Source organism: Haliaeetus albicilla, chromosome 4 (assembly GCF_947461875.1).
Source record: "Haliaeetus albicilla chromosome 4, bHalAlb1.1, whole genome shotgun sequence".
Lineage (NCBI taxonomy): Eukaryota > Metazoa > Chordata > Aves > Accipitriformes > Accipitridae > Haliaeetus > Haliaeetus albicilla.
The window spans coordinates 47,114,644-47,134,727 of NC_091486.1; the positions used below are offsets into that span (position 1 = coordinate 47,114,644).

At 42.8% G+C, this 20,084-nt stretch overlaps 1 protein-coding gene across 5 annotated transcripts in view; it reads right to left on the minus strand.

Moving 5' to 3' along the window:
* UBR4 (ubiquitin protein ligase E3 component n-recognin 4) overlaps positions 1–20,084 on the minus strand; it is an 80,223-nt gene that overhangs the window by 4,171 nt on the left and 55,968 nt on the right. For all 5 annotated transcript variants that reach the window (XM_069782378.1, XM_069782377.1, XM_069782375.1 and 2 more), the window contains 24 exons: positions 19,802–19,886; positions 19,267–19,394; positions 18,404–18,533; positions 17,753–17,910; positions 17,110–17,219; positions 16,417–16,558; positions 15,571–15,652; positions 14,393–14,566; positions 13,837–13,958; positions 13,221–13,418; positions 13,014–13,094; positions 10,582–10,669; positions 10,049–10,176; positions 9,502–9,609; positions 9,154–9,273; positions 8,227–8,417; positions 7,713–7,886; positions 7,079–7,178; positions 6,357–6,575; positions 5,975–6,088; positions 5,509–5,651; positions 5,079–5,204; positions 4,101–4,295; positions 1,915–2,139 (listed from right to left, as the gene is read on the minus strand). In XM_069782378.1, coding sequence (XP_069638479.1) covers positions 1,915–2,139; positions 4,101–4,295; positions 5,079–5,204; positions 5,509–5,651; positions 5,975–6,088; positions 6,357–6,575; positions 7,079–7,178; positions 7,713–7,886; positions 8,227–8,417; positions 9,154–9,273; positions 9,502–9,609; positions 10,049–10,176; positions 10,582–10,669; positions 13,014–13,094; positions 13,221–13,418; positions 13,837–13,958; positions 14,393–14,566; positions 15,571–15,652; positions 16,417–16,558; positions 17,110–17,219; positions 17,753–17,910; positions 18,404–18,533; positions 19,267–19,394; positions 19,802–19,886 — 3,341 coding nt within the window. The remainder of the gene's footprint in view (positions 1–1,914; positions 2,140–4,100; positions 4,296–5,078; positions 5,205–5,508; positions 5,652–5,974; positions 6,089–6,356; positions 6,576–7,078; positions 7,179–7,712; positions 7,887–8,226; positions 8,418–9,153; positions 9,274–9,501; positions 9,610–10,048; positions 10,177–10,581; positions 10,670–13,013; positions 13,095–13,220; positions 13,419–13,836; positions 13,959–14,392; positions 14,567–15,570; positions 15,653–16,416; positions 16,559–17,109; positions 17,220–17,752; positions 17,911–18,403; positions 18,534–19,266; positions 19,395–19,801; positions 19,887–20,084) is intronic.

Genomic DNA, 20,084 nt, shown 5'->3' on the forward strand with positions numbered 1-20,084 from the left:
ATTCTGCTAGTTTCATCTTTTGGTTTAAATACAAAGTATTTCTAAAACCCAGAAGATGCTGAGCATCTCTCACTTCGGTCTTGCAGACAAACTGTGATAGCTCTAGCTCCTGGCAGAGACAGAAGACATTTTTGGCTACATTCTCCTCAAATCGGTTTTACACTGACTAATCCAGCTGAGCAGCGGGATAAAGCACCTAACCACAGGACGGGGCACAGGCAGTATTTGTTGCCTTCACTTAAGTATGAGGGAATGTAGAGTATTGCCTGCATCTTCATTAATAAGATTTATGGGCCCCTTTTATGATCATGAGTTGATCCTCAGCTGCTTTTAAATGCACTGTTGGCTCCTATAGCGACTTCTCTCCATCTCCCCCAGTAAAGGTGGCAGTGAGTCCTTGCGTGTCTCTAACCTTCAGTCCACACCACCCCAATGTATTCTGAATGGTGGTGCTCCCAGATAACACCCTTGTACTGCATCTAACATGGAATGCTAATTTTAATCTTTTGTATGCAGACATATTAGTCTGATGTTACAGACACTGGCTTCCTCTTTGCCTTAGCCTACAAATTCAAGGTATTGGCACTTATCCGCAGAGCATTTCACCGTCCATCACCCTCTTCCCGATTTTCCACAAGAATAAATAAGCACAGACCTTGGAATAAGAATTGCCGTATTTCTATTTCTGAGAGGTATTATCAGTGGAAGGCTTTGTGCTCTCTTAGTCTGCAGGGATTAAAGAAAGCCCTTGAATAAACCTTGACATAATTCCTGAGAACTATTTCTGAGTGTTTTTGCCTGAAATTCCAGACATTGGATGGTTTAGCTGGAAGTTTCTTGCTATGTCCATTTCAGTATGCTTTTATTACATACTGCTTAGAGATAAGTTGGGAAAGAAACAGAATCATTTACTGAGGGTTTTAAAAAACACCAAACATCCACAACAAACCCACACAGGGGCTTTGCTTTACCAGTCTCTCCCATGGGCCACATGAAAAACTGCACACCCTTGTCTCTGGGAAAACAGACCTCCACGATAGTATCTCCTGTAACTGTTAAACCCCCTTTCCCAGAACTCAGGCAGGGTGGTGGAAATAGGAGACATGAACACAGAGCAGGCTGAGCTTGAACTGCAGAAACTAGCACAGAAATCAATACAGGAGCCCCTTTAAGGGCCCTTTCACTTTTGATGCCTCTAATAGCATTGATGCATGCTGTGTTGTGGGTTACTACAATGTAATGACTTTATCAAACACATAATTAATGTCATCAGAATAAAAATGCCCTTTAAGGCGACTTAGAATAATAATGAATTTATTCCTAATTATGACAGCTATTTAAAATCATCTTTTCAGAAACTGGAATTCCCTTTCCTTCTCTGGAAATATGTGCTTTAGTCATGCAGGCACAGCCACTTATTCTTGTACTTCAAGTGTGTGACAGCTGCTATTGATTTTTTTTCTTTTTTTAAAAGCAATGGCATTTGATTTCTATTTCTATTTTTCTATTTAAGGAAGCTGGTGCACTGATCAAAAGAGCACAGAAACAGCTCCTTTAGTAAGGCAAGCAGAGAGCATGCTAGCAGCTCTGAAAGCACGCAACAGAAGTTACTATAGTGTTTCACTTGAGGTGTGGGGGAAATAAGCATCTTGCCATTCTCCTACTTTTAGCTATACTCCTAGGAAAAGCATCATTTCCACTGATCCACTCCAAAAAACATCCAGAATCAAATGCTCCTGCTCATACCTCTGCAACGCTGAGTACAAAGCTACTCAGAAGGGTTAATATCTGCTATTCTAAAATATGCAGGCTCCTTTCCTTAGCTCCCCATAAGCTGCTGTGTGGCTCTAGACTACTGTGACAGTAACATGAGTAAGCTGGCAGCTGCGGAGCAGCAGTGGGGTCGTGGCTAACCTGCTGGCTCCCCCTGGTGACACCACTCGCGCGTGGGAGGTGACGAGGAGCCTCTTGAGGATCTCCACTCGCATGGCTTTCCACTTCTCCGGGGGCGAGATGTGCAGCGCCAGCACGGTGTAATAATGGGGCCCGTCCACCTCGTAGGCACTCTCCACCCACTTCTCTTTGGGGTGCTCCATGAAGCTCTGGAGGTTCTTCTCCTCTCTCGAAGTTGCTCGAGTTCTGAAACACAAGAAAAGCTTCAGCAGCTGCTCTGGCTCTTGCATGTTAACTTGCTACTTCTCAGGAGCTTTGAGGTACTGCATTCATGCGGTCCTACAGAGAAAAAAGCAGTGCTAGCTTGGCACTGTCAGGTTTTTCCCAAGTTCATCCACTGGTTGAGTATTTGCTCCCAGTGAAGCATACAAGCCTAGCAAATACACTTTTCCTTGGAGCTGTGTATTGTACTAGAGAGGTTTGAAAGGCAGTTGGCATTTGCCCAATAAAGGGCAATACTACTGTAGAGCTATTTTTCCTTTTTTTAGTGAAAAAATAAGATTCAGGCCAGCCAGTCCATGTGTTCAGGTTGTACCATCTCCCATCTGACACTGCAGCACGTGACTGCAGCTCCAACAGCCAGACCTTAGAATCAATTTATATTATTCACCTACCACAAAAGCAATCACTAAGAAGATACAGACCAATTTCAAAACCAAAAAGGTAGTGTATTTACTGCAAGCTTATATATATAATTTTTTTCCTTTCCCCTAAGCTCCAGTTTCTTCAGGACTCCTGACACCCCAGAGCTGACTGTGCAAACTCTGTGTTACAGCAGACTTTGTGAAGATGTATTGCGCTTTACCACAGTCTTTTGCTCTACTTCATCAGGAGGAGGCTGCCAGACAGGTAGGTTCCTCGATTTTTAAGTTAGATACACTCTCCCTATCAGGAAGGTATAAAGCAGCATCCTAGCAGATAAAGCTGTGTCTGGTGTCAGTGTTGTGTGACCTTTTCATTTACTACATGATGCAGCTGGTAGCCAACTAGTAGCTCTTCATTTTCTCCATTTAATATCGACATGTCTTTAGAAAAAAAATAATGTCTGGAAACTATATAATGCATTTTTATACAACAGCCGCACAGCGGGTTCTGGGCTCTCTGGTGCCAGTAAGCAGACTAACAAGATGAAAAGAATAGTTTCATTTATTTGTCTCCCAAGGGACTCGGAAAACAATAGCACAGGGATCTGGAGATAGATATTAAAAACAATGGACAAATTGTATTAGAGCCAAAATGTTGATTAGTTCCAGGCGGGAAAGTGAGAGAGATTTCATTGCACTCCATTTGGAGTGACCTTGGTTGGAGAGGCGTGTATTTTAACATTTATACCCTCATCTAATTAGTATTACTTTCTAGTATCTAGCTACACAAATAAGCGGCGTATAGGCATTAAATTTTCGCACGGGGTACTGTATTAGCAGAACCAGCTCATGCATTCCAAAGCATTTAGGTGCCTATAGATTTGTACACTTAGACATAGTGTCAAGCCAAAGCACGCCCTTATCTTATTATGCTTTGCATAAATAAGATCTTACTGAAACACTTCAGCAGAAGTGTTCTTATGCTGCTGTTTTATTGGTAAAAAAATTTAATAATAATAATAATAATAATAATATTTTTTAAAAAAGTATCTTAAAAATGTCAGGAAAATCTGATGGACTCGAACACTACAAGAGAATTCCAGTATGTCAAAACTGGAAACAAAACTGATTGTTATTTTAATATTGGATAAAATGATACCAGGGTTAAGTTTTCAACTAATAAGAATTACTTCATCATAGTGTCTCTCTTTTGTCTGCTCCAGAGAAAATTAAGCTGGCAGTGTTTCTTTAATCTAATAACCCTGTTGCTCACCCCAGAGGTAATAATTACAGCTAGAATGGAAAGAGAAGCTAATTCCCAATTGCTTTTACTCAATAGGTTCCCTGTTATCCTGCATGTTCAGGCGGCAACACTTTACTCCAAACAATGTAAACCTGTAACAGTCTGCTTAAAATGTGCAATTTCGTTCCTCATAAAAATTTTGTGTGGTTTCCCACTTTTTTTGCCACATACATGTCACAAAGCCCACAATGCAGCCCTTATAGACCTTTCTGAGACTGAGAGTGGAAGGCAGAGGTTGTTGCTAAGAGAAAGGTACTGACGTGTTCAGGACGTAGAGCACCGTGTGGATTATGTATGGAATGAGGTGTATGTTGCTCTCCCTTCCTCCTCCTCCAGTATCAACGCTGAATGATTGCTCCATCGCAAAACGGAGAAATAGCAGTTTAATGTCATGGACATTGAGCTGGTAGGTGGGTTCCCGCTGCCCTGTGCATTCTTGGAGGTACGTGTTGTGTCTGAAAAACAGCAGTTAAGTGTTACTTTATTAAAAACCCTTTCAAAACTTTAATACAGTTTCTTATTCCACACCATAGCTCAGAATCTGAGCAAGTATCTTATAGAAAAGCTTTAAAGAATGAACAGGATACAAAATGCAAGCATTGCCACCTTCAATTAACCTCCCCAAAGGGAGGTTCTCAGCTTACGCTGGCAAATCCAATTCCATCTGCATACATACATACACTCATCGATACTATTTTCCCACGTCCAGGGCTTGGGATACAGCTCCCTGGCTGAAATGCATTAAAGATGTTACCACTCCTGATTTCTGATGTGACTGTACAAACCCAGCACAAGGTGGACCAGAATATTAGCAGGATGAACCATCTCCATCTGCTCTAGGTAAGTGGTCAGGCTACTGTAACTCATTACTATCCAAGAGAGGTTTGGAAAGCTACACAAGGGAATCCGTTGGTGTCAGACAGGTTTCTTTTGTAAAGCAGGGGGTCATTGGGCCATGAATGAATCAACATTGTTACTGCACACTGCATCTTCAGGAGTGACTGGGCGCTAAGGAAGTAATGAATTTATATATTTATATGATGCCAAGAAGCAAACAGACACCTGCACTTTTTTAGGAGATGTACTCTTGATGGTAGAATCTGAAATGGCTCAGGTTTACTAAGGTTTAGCTGCCATCACCTTTGATTCCGTGGTTTGAAACTAGCGTGCCTCTGTGGTAACGTACTGACTCACCTACCCAAATGCAAACCGGCTCGAGAAGTAACTTTTCTACGCACCGTGCTAAGCAAGTAGCAAAAGCAGACTCTGGCACATGAGGTCCCCAGACTGGCAGGAGCCCATTACACTTGGTGTTGGCATTTTGCAGGGCTGCACTCTCCCATTCTTCACGGCCGCGAGCAAGTCTGCATTGAGAAAGCAAGTCACACCCAGGCAAGTTAGAAGGATCCAAGTTTTTGTCTAAGAAACCATCAAAAAATTGGCAATTCCACAGCTTCTTTAAACTTCGGAGTTCACTTTTCAGGGTCCAGGCCTGACCTCTATTTGGCACATTAAAGCAGACCACAGCAGCCCATGACTGTCTCCAGGCTGCAAAGTGACCAACTCACAAGCAAACCCATCCTGAGTTACAAGGTCAAGTGCCACGCTCACAAACCACCTTGGAAAATAACATCAACCACCACTACCCAGCTTGTGATAAGAACGTACCTTACAGCTGCAAGGTGACAATCATAGTGGACAATGTTGAAGTGAGAGACTGTGCTGTACCCCTGTTGTTTTCGGGGCTTGTTCTCAAACTCCTCTAGTGCAACACGTTTGGTGAAAGTATAAATACCTAGGACTTTCGTAGGCTGCAATGACACAACAGCTATGTTAAAGATCATTCTGTAACAGTTTGCACTTCGTACTATTTTGACACTGCACTGAATTTCATCCCACCCAGTCCCTACCTCAAACTTACACTGATCAAATCTTTTTCCAGCTTTCAGTGAAAACATCCAGCTTTTACTGGAAACACACTTTCACTTCCCAACCACGTCTGGAATTACTGATCCCAAGAACCAAACCTGAGATTTCCTGATCTCCCAGAGCCAATGCACCCAGCCTCGCGCAGACGGATACTGGCAAGTCCCCTCAGCTGGTGAGAGGGCTTTGCAAATGTATCTCACTTTACCTGAAACTTGTATCCTTCCCGGCAGATGCAGCAAGTTAGACCTGGTTCTTCTATAAGCTCCTCCATCTGTTTAAGCAGCGCAGTCTTGGTCACTACCTGACCCTTCTCATTTGTCTGAAAGAGAGAACAGCTCGAGCAGGTTAAAAAGACAATGATGAACACCACCATCCCCAACACTGTAACAGGAATGCCCAACCCATTTCCCAGCCTGCTATTAGCAACTGTATTTACTCTCCCAGCAGCACCAGGCAAACTGTGGGCTTGAGCTTTGCAATGTTTGTCAATAAATCATTTTACACAATTCCTTGTGTGGTAGTTTTAGCAAGGCAGAAATAAAAGATCATTAGATCACTAGTCCGCCATCAGTGCAAACAGACATTACCGTCATCCCCAGAGTGCCCAAGGCCTTCTGTCTCATTGCCATGGCCATACGCTTCTTCTCTGCACGTGTCTCCTTCCGGGCAGCATCGATCTTCTTATTCACCTCTGGATGTTCCCTTAGTGCCTCCAGAAGATTCTCTGCTAACGTCCCAATCCCTTCATCACTAGACACCTGCTCCAGTTTGTGCAGGTTGGTAATTGAGTCTGTACCTATTAGCACCTAATAGGGATTGAAACACAGCACTTTCTTCAGAAAAAGGGTGCACATGACAGTAACTGGTCCTTCTAATCCCACCCATGAAAGCTGAGCAGCAGCACTGACCCTGGACCTTAAAACTGCATACCAGACTGGGGCAATTTGCTTCTACACTGGCCATTGCTAAGAGGAAAGATGTGGATGTTGGATAAAGAGCTTTCTTAAAACAACAATCAGGCCCTGAGAAGCCTATCAATACTATATAGTTCACAGTCCTAAATTACCTTCTCTTCACACTGGTGTGTAAATCTCACACCGTGCAGAATAAGAAGATATTTAAGTCAAAATCTCTGCCCTCCAGACTTTTCTAGACTAGCAGATGATACCTGAAGCTGGTGTGTCCCTTCAAGCCCAACAGAAAACAGTGTAGAGTCAACTACTATAGAAATAACTGCTTAGCTACAGCCACAAAAAGCAGCATAACAAGCCAGCCATGTCCTACTTGACCTTCAGGACAGTCTCCTTACCTGTGTAGCAGGGTGCTGTGTGGCAAGTCCACGGAGCAGGCGCAGGATAAAAGGAAGTGCAGGTCGAGATAAGAATTTCTTCCATATGTCTGCGTCCAAACTGCACAGAAAACAAGAGGCAGCAGATGAAGGGCAGTCACCCGTTCCGAAAACGCACTTGGCGGTCAGCCAGCAGCACAGCTTGCAGAGCGCAGGCTGCAGGCAAGACAAGCACCCTTCCCCCTGTGTCCCTCCTCCATTAATTAACGGAGTGACATTCACACTCCCACTTCCATGTTGTGCACGCTAATAGCCATAGTGTCAGCTCTTAGCCTTGGGATTTGTTTTATGTTCATGAGCTGGCCATCAATAGGAAAAGCTCTATTACAGTACAATAGCTAAAGACCAGGCAGGCAACACAAGCATCATGATATCCAAGAAATCAGCTCGGATGGGTATCAAATGGGAAGATTACAGGCTTTTTAGCCCATCCCTATAGTAGTACTGTCTCACCAGACCCTCTACATCACAGCTGTACCAAATCTAAATGCTTCTGAATATGGGCTTGTTAACAGCTTTATTGGTGGTTTGCTGTGGTGATGAAATGAGAGAAGGATGATCAGGATTATCACATACATTAAGCAGCGACCCTTACTTCTTTGCACTAGGAATGTGCTTTTTCATGTAGTCAAGGGCATTCTGCGTAATTCCCTTCTGAAGGATGAGATCTTTCAGCTGATGGCCATTGCTGTTGTTCTTTATTCCCGCTGCTATTTTACAGAAGCAATCTAGGAAAACTTTATCATCTCCACTGTGCTCCTCATCATACCTGAACGAAGAGAAGAAATGGTAACTTGGAGGCTCTCTGCCTGTAATTCTCATTACATTATTGCTGAACGCACATACCTACTCCAGCTCGGAGACTCAGAAAAGCTAGTCAGACCCTTGTCATCTCAGAATTTACTCTAAAGCCCTATTTCTCAAGCTACATGCTCACATATTTCTTTTAAAAGTGGCTTAGAAGTGAAATAGGAAATTAAGCTTATGCACCAGGAATCTCTGAAGCTTTGCATTACGCTGAAGTAAGCATCAATGAGAAAAAAAGAAAAGGTATAAACTTGTCAGTACAACTGATTTCACGTGCTTTTAGTTGAAATATGACAACATACTTATCAAAGTTACAGTAGGGCTTGAATCGATCAACCAGAATCTGCATTTTCTCCATTTCCCCAAAGGACAGGTAAGGGATGATGCGTAGTAGGCCTTGCAAGACACTGAGATTGGAACGAACAAAAGTGCTGTTAATCTGATCGAGCAACATTACCAGCTGATCTTTGTCACCGGTTAGGAGAAGGTTACCCTGCAAAGGAAGAAGAGCATGATTTATGTTCAGGAATAAAACCACAACGTTCAAGAAAACCCTTGCTCTCGTAGCTGGTAGACTACTCCAGTCTTGAAGGATTAGAGCTCTAGACCCTGATAAGATAGCTGGACGAAGAACAAAACCCTGCTTCATTCTCAAATGTCTCGCAGAATGGCTGTAACAACTCCTCTAGCTGACAAACGACTTCTTCCACTTACTATTAAAGAATTTTCTAGCCGAAAGGTCTAATAATTCTAGCCAAAAGGACACTGGATTCCTATACACCAACAGTTTCAAAAGATGACCAAGAAACTCTTCTCATTCTCCATGCAGTTGAGATATAGCTTTTATCCTCAACTAGCTGGAAAATCAATCATGTTTTCAACATGCATGAAAACACTCAGAAAAACAAGGCAGAGCTGTGTCTTTTCTTGTCTCTCACTGGCCTGTGGCCCAAAGCAGCAAGGAAGAGATCCAAGCAGTGCCTAATAACCCCCACCCCAACTGTGCAAGAATCATCCAAAAGGAGCCTCGCAGTGTTTTTGGTTCAGGGCACTCCTCTTGCCCTGCCTCCAAGGCCTGTTAAGACATGCCAGCAAGCGTAACAAGGGTTAGACTCCCATTTAAGCACACCTCTATAGCTCCTGAAGCTCAGCATCACTGTAATAAGGTATTTGCAAGCCTTGAATCCCAGTCAACATTTCCATCCATGTACCAAGCCCCAGGCACTCACCTTGTCCTCACTCAGAGGTTCTGCGTTGGATTCATCCAGTATGATCTCCATTATACTAAGCACTTGTTCTGCCACGGCTGCTCCTCCGCTGTCCTTACTTTCCTGCTCAGCCACCAGAGCCTGGAGAAGATGGCAGCAGTTACTGTAACACCACCAGTAATTGGTTTAACTGGCCCACATACTTCCACTCACTAACAGACAAGGAATGGCTAACAGGTAATTTGCAGTGCCAGTCCAGCAATATTTAAGATCTTCTGTAGTTATCTTAAGGCAGCATGACAGTCAGAGGTAGTTTAAATTCACTGGAGTCCACAGAAAACACTTTAGGAAAGTCCAGGTTGTCCTTACCAAGTTAAGGGTTCCCAGCATGACATTCAAAGTGTTCATCTCCGGCTTGACCAACTGCTGACGATTTATTTTCACCTTCACACAGTAACTAAACAGTTTTAACAGCACCTACAAAATACAGAGAATGCATTCTCTACAGTACCTTCAAGATGAGTAGGAGGATTTTGCTGAAACTAAAAGCACCTGATAATATACCTAGTTTCCAGACTTCTGTAAAGTACAAGCCAGATTTTTAGACCAATATTAACCTTAGGACAGCTCTGGTTTTCAAGTAAGGCCAAGGCAGAAAACAATCACTCTAGCAAAACAGGATTTAGTCTTACCAAGTCCTCAGCTTCTACATACTTCAAAGTCTTTGTAAAGAATTGTTAACCAAGAGGAACAGGAGAGGGGAAAAAGGGACTTTCTCAGGTTTTCATGAAATAGTCAATTGAAACCTCTGCTCCAACCCTTAAACTGCAACACAAGGCAGACAACTAAACTTCACCATCGTCTGTATCATTGTGCAGCACATAACTCCTGACGCCAAACAGAAGCTGAGACTCACGGTTAAGAGGTGCCGGCCTTGTTTGAAGTCCTTGATTCCAGTCAGTCTGTTAAGCATGCACTCCAAGCCTCCACACTGGGCCATAACACCTGCCATCTTATAAACTTCTTCCTCATCCTCCTCCTCATCTACAGGACAGACATAGATTGTGAAGAGAGGGAAGCAGCTACAATACAGCAAGCTCACACAGCCCACAGGGGACAAAACAGTGAAGCAAAAACAGAGAGTATAGTAGGACACATTTACCAGCAGTTCAAGTCACTTCAGCTGTATCGAATTTGAAAAGAATTATGAGCAGGAATATGAAGAAGGGCCAGGCAGAATGGTCCTGTGCCATGAAAGTGTTCGCATTTAAAGTACAGACTTAAAAGCGTTGTTAAAATCCTCCTCCACTCTAGGTGAAGCAGGTAAATGTAGCAAAAGCAACGTCAATCAACTTCAAGCTCGCTGCTATAAGGATAATAGTGTCATTGCTCTGCAGTGAACCTCAGATTTCAAATCTAATCCCAGCTTTCAGGAGACAAGTGCATTACCAGTAGTGGAGTCAAGAGACTCGATGAATTCCTCAGTTGCATCTCCTAGTAACCCTCGCATGCGGTAAATGATCCTCATCGGCTCCCCCTGCAAGCAAGGAGAGCATTATATTAACTATACCTCTGTGTACACTTATATACAAGTCCGGTTCTCGTTACAGTGTGTAACAGACACTCCAGCCTCATTTCTCCTTCGTGCTGTTTTGACCACGGATGATAACACAGAGAAATCTTTCACTCCCTCACTCTCTCCTTACTGAGTTGAATTAAAAACAACACCTGCAAAACCACCTGCAAAAACATCAATAACTCATCTATTGGTCTGTCCGGCTTTTCTTGGCATTGCCAATTAGATCAACAGGCTGGTAATAAACAGTATCTTCCTCCTTACACCTCCTCCAACAGTTTCCTTTAGCACCAGTGAAAGATGTAGCCAAGGAAAATGTGTTCATCTATAGAGAAACGCCTGCTTTCCACGGCAACCTTTCCCTCGAAGGGTATTGCACAGTATACCTGGGAAAAGGGATCAGGCACAGCCCAGTAGAAGAAGCAGAAGAGGCTAATTGGATGAGTGCTTTCAAACAGATAAGATCTGCAGTGATGGAAAATGGAAGAGGAGGAGTAAAAGGCAATTTAATGAGCTTTCAGTAAGACAGTATATTACTAAAATGATACAGCCAAACCCACTGAAGCACAAGCTGTGCTTTTACCCTAGGAAAGGGCTAGTTTTCCAGATGCATTTCCAGCTGGAAATACTGACAGCATATCACTAAACTTTCCATTTTAATCCATAGGTCTGAATAAAAAGCAGAAAAGAAAAATCCCAGATTTGGGAGCAGGAGACCTTGCGAGAGAAAACCTGTCAGAGAGCGCACTAAGCCTAATGTGGAATAAGCAGTGCTTAATGTCACAGCAAATACATAAGCATAGGGAAAGCCCCGGGGGGAAGATCTGCTCAAAGGCCATGCTAGAGACCAGCAATTAACACCACAGGGGCCCTGGTAAAATGGCAGATGAACAAAAAAAGCCAGTGAGAGACAAGGGAAACAAAAAGGGGCCTGAGGTTGCGTTCTTGTGCGCCTGTCTATTTCCTAGGGAACGTGAGCTGCAGCTCCAGAAGTGCTTTGCGGAGGGGCACACAAAAGAAGACAGATGAAAGCTGTTCATCGACATTAACGCTGAGCAAACTCTGCCTTTCACCGCCAGCACTGCATCCTGGGAGAGCCACATATCAGCTACAGCTCAGCATCTCACGGGAACGGCACCTCCCTGCTCCGAGCGGGCAGGCACACAGGGGCAGCACATGCGACAGGCACTCTGATTTCCCTCACTAACTCGATTAGAGTTCAAATTAGCATTCAAAGGTCAAGACCAGCACCTCACTTCCCTATCCAAGTTGGTACCGTACTAAAAATTATCACTGTCACCTAGCTTTGGGCTTAATTTTGCAGTACAGAAGGTGCTTTTACTTAAATAAAGTTTGATGAGAACCATTCCCCATTCATAATTCACTGAAAACAAGCATTTTGTTTGAATTCTTCCCCACAAGCATAGCAAACAAATAGTTTCAGGAAACCGAGGTTTCAAAGGTGACTGCAACCCAAGACTAAATGAGGAATGAACAAGAAATGTTCGGCAAATCAGTTTTCTTCTATGATCTCAAGTGCTACTGGCAGTGCCTCTAAAGAACATATTTGTAATGGGCAAGATTTAGCCTGATAGATTCCTTCTCAATGGGAGTTTATGTTAGTGGCTACAAGAAAAGGAAGGCAAGAGCTTGTTCTGGACGACATCCACCGCTGAAACAAGCTTACTGTGACATGGTGGACTAGTCCCTTAAGACTGTTGGGTCCCTTTCTTCATCTGAAAAACAGGCAATACACACTACTAAGGGCAAACTGGGAGAAGGAAATCTGTCAAGTCTTGAGATCCCTACATGAAAAACACAAGAGCAAAGTAATACAGAGAAATGTTGGATGCTCTCTCTGCATAAATAACTTGCGTTCATCTCTGAAGTGCAGATTGATGGAGCAATCTGGTGTCCCTGTCTGTACACATGCATTAAACTGTCACGTGCAGATGGAGTGTGAAATGCGCTTTGAAAGGTGGTGACACAAAGTTCATCTATTTCCCCAAAGGAATGTAAGAAAGTTTGTTACTCAAGAAGACTGTTCACATATCTGACAGGCTACATGGGTAAGTTCAATACACTCACCTGGGTCAGCATTATGTACTTTTAAATCACTTATGTTGCAGAATTGAATAACAGCCTATCCTAAGAAAGCACAAAAAGGTGCTGAGTAATTATACCTCAGAAGTTATATGCCAGAAAAGAAATCCTGACTTGTGTGATTTTTTTTTTCTTTTAATTTTTTTGTTCATATCAAGGACAGGTGCTTTGTGCTGTTAACATATATGAAGATAACACATACCTCATTAGTGGGACACCACACCTTCTTGTAGACCTCAGCCACAGGCAGATCTAAACTGATGATCTTATTGTTCACCAAAAGCTGAAAGAGAGAAAATAAAAAGTCAAGAACAGGCTCACATTGCATCACCATTCTAGCAATCATCAGCTGCCTAGAAATGGTGTCCTCACACATCCATGCGAGAGATCCACACTTGTGCATTCTCACCTCCATTCCACTGTCATCCTCCAGCAGAGCTACCAGGTCACAGTCCTGGCAGATTTTGTTCTTGATGTCCCTCATGAGTGGCCCAATGCCAGGCTCATTACTGCTGTAGGGATTTCCTGGCATTCTGCCCTGTAAGAAGTCTTCCTGCTGGGGATCCTTCTCCAGAGTTACAAAGAACTCGGTCACTTCATTCTCTTCCTGAAGAACAGTAGCAGACAGAGTGAGTAAATTTTCCCCCCAACCATGCTCCCATTCCTGCATTTTTATGGTAGCAAGTGACAAGGTGTCCTTAAACCGTCACTCCTTTTGTCACTGGTGCATCCTGCAGTACATTGCCACACATGTGGCATTTAGAGGATGTCTAGTATCATTTCGCAAGCAAATTCCTCAGCATGAAACAATACTACCGGTTCTGCTTTTCTGCACAGAGCATGCCACAGAAGGGAACCTGAATACTAAAACCCCCAAACGGGATACCGTATTACTACAGTTCTACACTGGCTAATATTAAATCATTATTGTAGACACTATTGGTTTTTTTGCCAAAATACAAGCAACTATATCTATTTAAGAAGTCTAACTTTATAAGCAATGCTACGGCCATCTCTATACTTACAGGATAGATAATACTGCATAGTCTCTCAAAAATGAAGACTGGAGTCCTGTAGTCATCAAGGCTGTAACGTTTTGCAGTCTCTATACACACAGCCATAAATGCTTTGGTTTCAGATTCTGTGCCTGCCAAGAAATAGAAGTATTAAAAAAGACACAGGAGTCAATTTCACAGGTTCCATTTTAACTCAGTATACACAATAAATCTGTCTGCAATAAGCACTATACTTTGGTGCCCTCTTCTTTTGCGTATCCACTACTTAAAAGATGAAAGGCTATTTATTGGTATGTTTACTAGCAAAACACTTTGCATGCTTGGGCTGCAGTAAAGCAATCCCATAAAAAGGAGGAGGTTTAAATTCCTGGAAAATAAGAGACGACTCCAGGAATGTTATTTACCTTTTCTGTGCCAAAAGGAAATATTGGAAGGTCCAAGTCATAAAAAAAAAACTTTCACTACAGTAGTCTTTTAGAAGGAATTTCTTTGTGCGGCTCTAACTATCTGCTTTTTCATCTTGGTTGACCCAGACTCTGGATTTAAGGAACTGAGGTGGTTTTACCTGTTGTCATATCTTCCAGCATCTCCAGCAGCATGTCCTGGGTTTCATCAATCAGCTTTGTTCTCTGTACCACTAATTTCCTTAAACACAGGTAACCATTCAGGACCGTACCCACCAGACGGCTTTTGAAGTGCCGTTTGATGGACTCCACCTCCACGAAGGAAGAGAGAAGACCTAGAAAGCAATGAGATATTCAGGAAGTGGGAGAGAGTTTCATTTGTTAGCTCTAAATTTCATATGGCCAGCAAACAGGGCACAATATCATAAAAGCAGCACAATAAAATGGCTTGTTACAACTCCCATTGTCAGTCTGTGGTTTAAAGCTCACTTCTATGAACCGAATGGTGGGAGGCAAAAACCCTGGCTTGCGAGAGCTGCCTTGTAAATTATACCATATGGGACCATGGTGACTGAATGAGGAAAGTGTATAAGGAGCTTTCCAAGTGCTTGATACAACATTCTGCACTTTTTGACATTTTTCTGTTGCAAGATATTTCAAAAGCAGGTGACTGCTCCCCTTCTAATATTTAAGCTAGCTCTGATGATGTGACAGCAAGTGCGGTACATGACTCTATCAGTTACATCACCAGATTGGTCACTCCTATAATAAAGTAAAGAATCAGTGAACACTTGGATTCTTTCCCAGGACATATTTATCAACATGTTTTTTCTTGCAAGAAGCCAGGCTTTATGAATTAGTCCACTAATTTCTGAAGAACATGGAAGAGCATACAGAAAAGAATGACTTAGCTAATGGTGTACTTCCATTTCCACCAAGTTTTTGAAAAACACATACCCTAGAAGATTCAAAAAAGAAAAGCTACCATAGAATAAGTAGGTAGGAAACAACAGGTAGGAATAAATCAGCAGTGTTTGCAATGGTCCTAGGAATTATACTGTACAATAAACATAATTAAGAAATGGAGAAGAAAAGTGATATGACGAAGTTTGCTCACGATATGTTACCAAAGTTCAAGTAACTAAAAACTCAAACTGACCACAAAAAATATGGAAAAAATCCATTTAGGGGTTAAGTGCTAAATTGACAGCAAAAATCCAGTGCTGACAATTGCAAAACACTGAATCACATCTCTGAAATTCTGCTACATGCTGTTACAGAACAACAATCACCCCATCTCTAATCCTACTACAGGACTTGCGTTGATGCCACCAAATACCTGTGAGACTCTTCAAGGCATATCCCTGCTGCAAATCAGTGCTGAGTGTTGCTTCCTCCAAGGCAAGCAAACGAGCTATTTCCTGAAAATAATTAACAAGCCTATTAGGACAAGAAACTGCAATGGCAATAACAACTGGCTGACAAGAGTCTAACACAGGGTGCAAAGGAACACAGCAAAGAAACAGAGCCAGCCACACAGAAACCAGAATTGCAACGCAGCAGCAGGGAGGGAAGGGGGAGAGGAGAGAAAAACTACCCCAAGCATCCTCCTCATTTTCTCCCTATACCTACCTATCACCACTGCTTTGCTCTAGTGGCCCTCCATGATGGACTCAATGCCACCACTAATAGGGAGGGTGTCATCTGCCTCTTTGGAGTGCACGAGGGATCACCACAGAAAACTCCTAGTACTCTGAAGACTGCCACTTAAATGTGCTGCTTCTCCAGCAGGCTGTAATTCACACTCAAGGAATGGTAGCACACCTAATCCTCCCTTGTCGTTAAGGGCTTTCGGAGTCCAGTCTGGCAGCTAAGACGGCTTCCAACTTGGACGTGGTGCCAAGACAGTGTAGCAATATTTACACCCCTTAGCATAGCTGCCCCCAGAGCAGTTAATTAATGTGTACCAGCCAGTATGCGCTGAGGAATGCTACAGCTGGGGCTAAAACCACTGTAGCTGTTACCGTTCAGAGATGACAGCATGGAAGTGTGAACTTCATAAACCTGGCAAGGATTGGCAACAGGGCACTGAATGAAGAGATGCAGATTTCAAAGCAAAAAAGCCAAACTGACAGGTCAGTGAAAGCTTTCTCTTGCTACCTAGCTCCTCCATACAAGTCCATACCTTAGTGATGAGGCTGCCAATATAGGGCAGAACCCCCCTGGCTGCCAGGTAGACCTTCCAGTGGGCCGGTTTGATGAGTTTCTGATACAGTGCCAGGTACTCAGCGGCACATTCGCCAGCAATGCTCAGCTCATCCAGGTAGCTAGCAAACAGAAACACAAACTGACATCCACTTCACAGTAACAAGAGATATTCACAGCTTAAGGACACCATGGAAAGAAAGAAAAAAAAAAGACTCCAGAAATCTATCCTCCCTGTTGTCCTCCTAGCTAACAGCATAACTGTTATTCATTACTCAATTGCTAAAGTGGCATTTTGTCCCAAAAAGGAGTTCCCCAGCTGTGCTACTAGCATCAATTTGGGTAAGTTATGTCACAGGAGTTGGAAGAGAGTTCACCCTATTATTTTGCTGTGTAGGAGGCAGGAGAAATGTTGTCTACATGGCCAAACATCATCTGCTTACCTCTGGAAAAAGTACAGAACTGCAATAGCTTATTGCCAGGCAGCAAAGAAAAGGTCTCCCTAAATCTATACCATCCCAGCCAATTAAGTTTTAGAATACAGCCCAAAAAGACCTGTGAACCAGAGGTATACAAGGGAGAGGTGTGAGAAAAGTTGGAAGAAGGGAGAGATTCTCATGGGAATTAAAGAAAAATGATCCTAGAGCTGCCAAGTGTGGCAACACGGAAATACCTTGTCAGGAGATCAAGGACCTGCTGTTTGCGGCTGGGGATGGTAGCCAGAGCTTCCACAATAGTACACGCAGCTTGCCTTGCGGCTTGAGTGGCAGGAGTAAAAAGCACCTAAGGCAAGAGCATTAAAAGACGGTATCATTTGATGTGCACAGTTAAAGTAGTGGTATTTTACAAAAGGCACAGCATACATTAGGACAGTTTGCTGACCTGGTGGCAGCATTCTCTTGTTCTTCCCAACACTTGATTCTCTGAGAATTCCTACTTTGCTTGCCACCAAAATGTTTAAACAATGCACTGCATAGGCGACATACTAATCCACACACACAAGAAGAAAAACTTTTGCTCAGGACCTGTGAAAATTCACTAGTCAAAATGCAGCTAAGTAGACAGGTAGGGGCACGGTGGCAATTAAAGGTTCATAGTTTAAGAAAATGCAGACTACTGGATAAACATTTAGATGTAGTATTTTTAAGGGAATAAAGCTGCAAACCTGACTTGGAATTAGATACAGTCAGTTGCAGTCTCCCCAAATATCACTGTTCATATTGTCTGCAAAACGTGTAAAATGCGGCAAACTACCAATAATCTCTGATGGTTAACTCGGTCCAGTGCGTTCCACTGGAATTTTCACCCATGATTACCTGTCGCAGCCAATTGTTGTGTCCCAGCTTGAGATCCAGAGGGCAAGTTCTCTTCCCACGGCGACTCATGAACTGTTTCCATTTCCAGACATATTTTTCCGACAAGTAGAGCTGGTGAAGCTCAGCTTTGCTGGGAGATTTCCCATTGGCATCTATACCTGCAATATTGAACACAGCTCAAGAGAACTGTCAGCAGCTATTAACTGCAAACTGCCATTGTATTTTTTCCTTCATACTGGAACTTTCCAAACTCCAGCTGAGAAGCTGAGTAGCTTCTCATTTCTTTCTGCTGCCACACTTCTGCGTGGAGCTATGCTCATTTCCAAGCCAGATGTGAATCCCATAGCCTCTCAGGGAATGCAATCAGCTTTTCAGTTGGCTGGTATCATTTTAAATAAGCAACAAGTTTCGTATTTTACATTCTCCTGATTAACTTCAGGCACAGTGCATCTTCTGCTCAGGGTTTGAGCAACACAGCCTAGAAAAGTCAGTGCTAAAATCTCTAAGGACTACACAGCTAAGTGTGAAGATGATATCAGATGTCATGGGACAGAAGCCAACACAACTCTACAGAAGTACATTCCTTATTGAACCTGGAGGGACACACGTGTAACTTCACAAAACTGCACCAAGTTAAAAGCACAGGACTACCTCTGGCAGGGAGGCACTTTTTCCAAGCTTCATACGATGCTTTGGGGTCCCTCTTGAGCCAAAGCTGAGCTTGTGCATGGATTTCATTGCTGTAAGGCTTCACAGTGGTAAGAGCATCCACAGGCACATCCTAATAAACAAAAAAGCTCTATGATTCCTCAGAAAGCCACAGCCTGTTCCCTTAAGAGTAACTCCTGTAGGTGAATCACTGGTTGCATCTGTTCCATGAATATGTAAATGCAGCTCTTGGACAAGAGCAGGTTATACAATTTCTGTTAATGATGATCTCAGAGAGATGCCTCATTTCAGTTACTACTGAAATATCAGTAAACCCATCTTTGACATCCATCTGTGATTATCAGATAGCTAGATCAAAGCAGAAACATACCTCCTCCCTTGCAAATGTTATCCTAAATTACAATCAAGGAGCAGCCAATCAATGTCATTTTTATCAGAATTGTACCTCTGTATTTAAAAATCAAAAAAAAAGTCAAAAGTACTTGATTCTACTATGTTTAGGTACATGATTCTACAAAGCTGTCGAAAGCACCAAAAGCCTGCCCAAAATAACCAAGCCAGAGCTTTGAAGTAGCTCTTTCCCCATGCCTCAAATCTGAAGGAAAAAAATAATGCTCTGTTTTGGTGGTCAAAACCACCAAAGAACAGTAAAAAATGGAAGGCAGTTACCTGTAATTTGCAGTCTGCAAAGACAAAAGTCACAGGACTTGTGCTTCCCTAGTAACCATGACCAGGAAAAGCAAGCCCTGCCTTCCTCACAAAGTTATTAATCACCAAGATCAGTGTGCAGGACTTTAATGAGCAAATTTTCAGATGCTTTGCTCAGCATCTGTCTAAGGCAGTACCTTGTTTTTCTTGCTGGTTGGAGCAGGTGGCTTGATCAGCTTTTGAAGAATGCGCAGGCACATGAGGGTGATGTTTTCAACAACCACTGGAGTCTTAATGTTCACTGCCATCAGAAAGAGGCTGAGAGCTGAAAGACAGATATAAATTTTCATTCCACTGTAAGATCTGCAGATAGGACACCTCCACAGCTCTATACAGCATATTAGAAGTGTTTAGAGTTAGGTAAGACCTCATATCCTCAAGCAAAACTATCACATTCTCATGCAGCCATGGATGGAAAACAATTATTTTCTATTACAGCAAGAGAGTCTTGTCATCCTTCCATTTACACCTTCATCTTTCTATTTCTCAGCACTCCTGTTTCAAGAAATGCACTACCTAAAGACAAAGCTATCTGGTGCTAACTCCATTTTTAACCCTAATCACAAGCTATATGAGTCAGCATCAGTTCCCTTCCTTAAAATCTTACTATAGTGAATGGACCTGGGCATAGCATTTTAAAATAAAGCTTTCATGCTAGTCGTTTGAACTCACCACAACGTAGTCGGAGCTCCCAGCAGCTGTCTTCCTTCGAGATGGAATCTGTTAGCAGCAACATTTCATACTGGAGGCTGCTAGCCTGTAACACAGACACATGTTCAAAGGCTTAAGAAGTCTTGGTGACACAGCAGTCCTTTTTGCCTTCTGATATTTAAAAAACACAGGTTCAAAACACATCAATCTAAGCACATTTAATGCCATGCCCATTTGGGATGACTGACAATCTATTTGAGAGAGCTGCAAGCAACAGCCAAGACAGGCAGAATCTTTCAATATA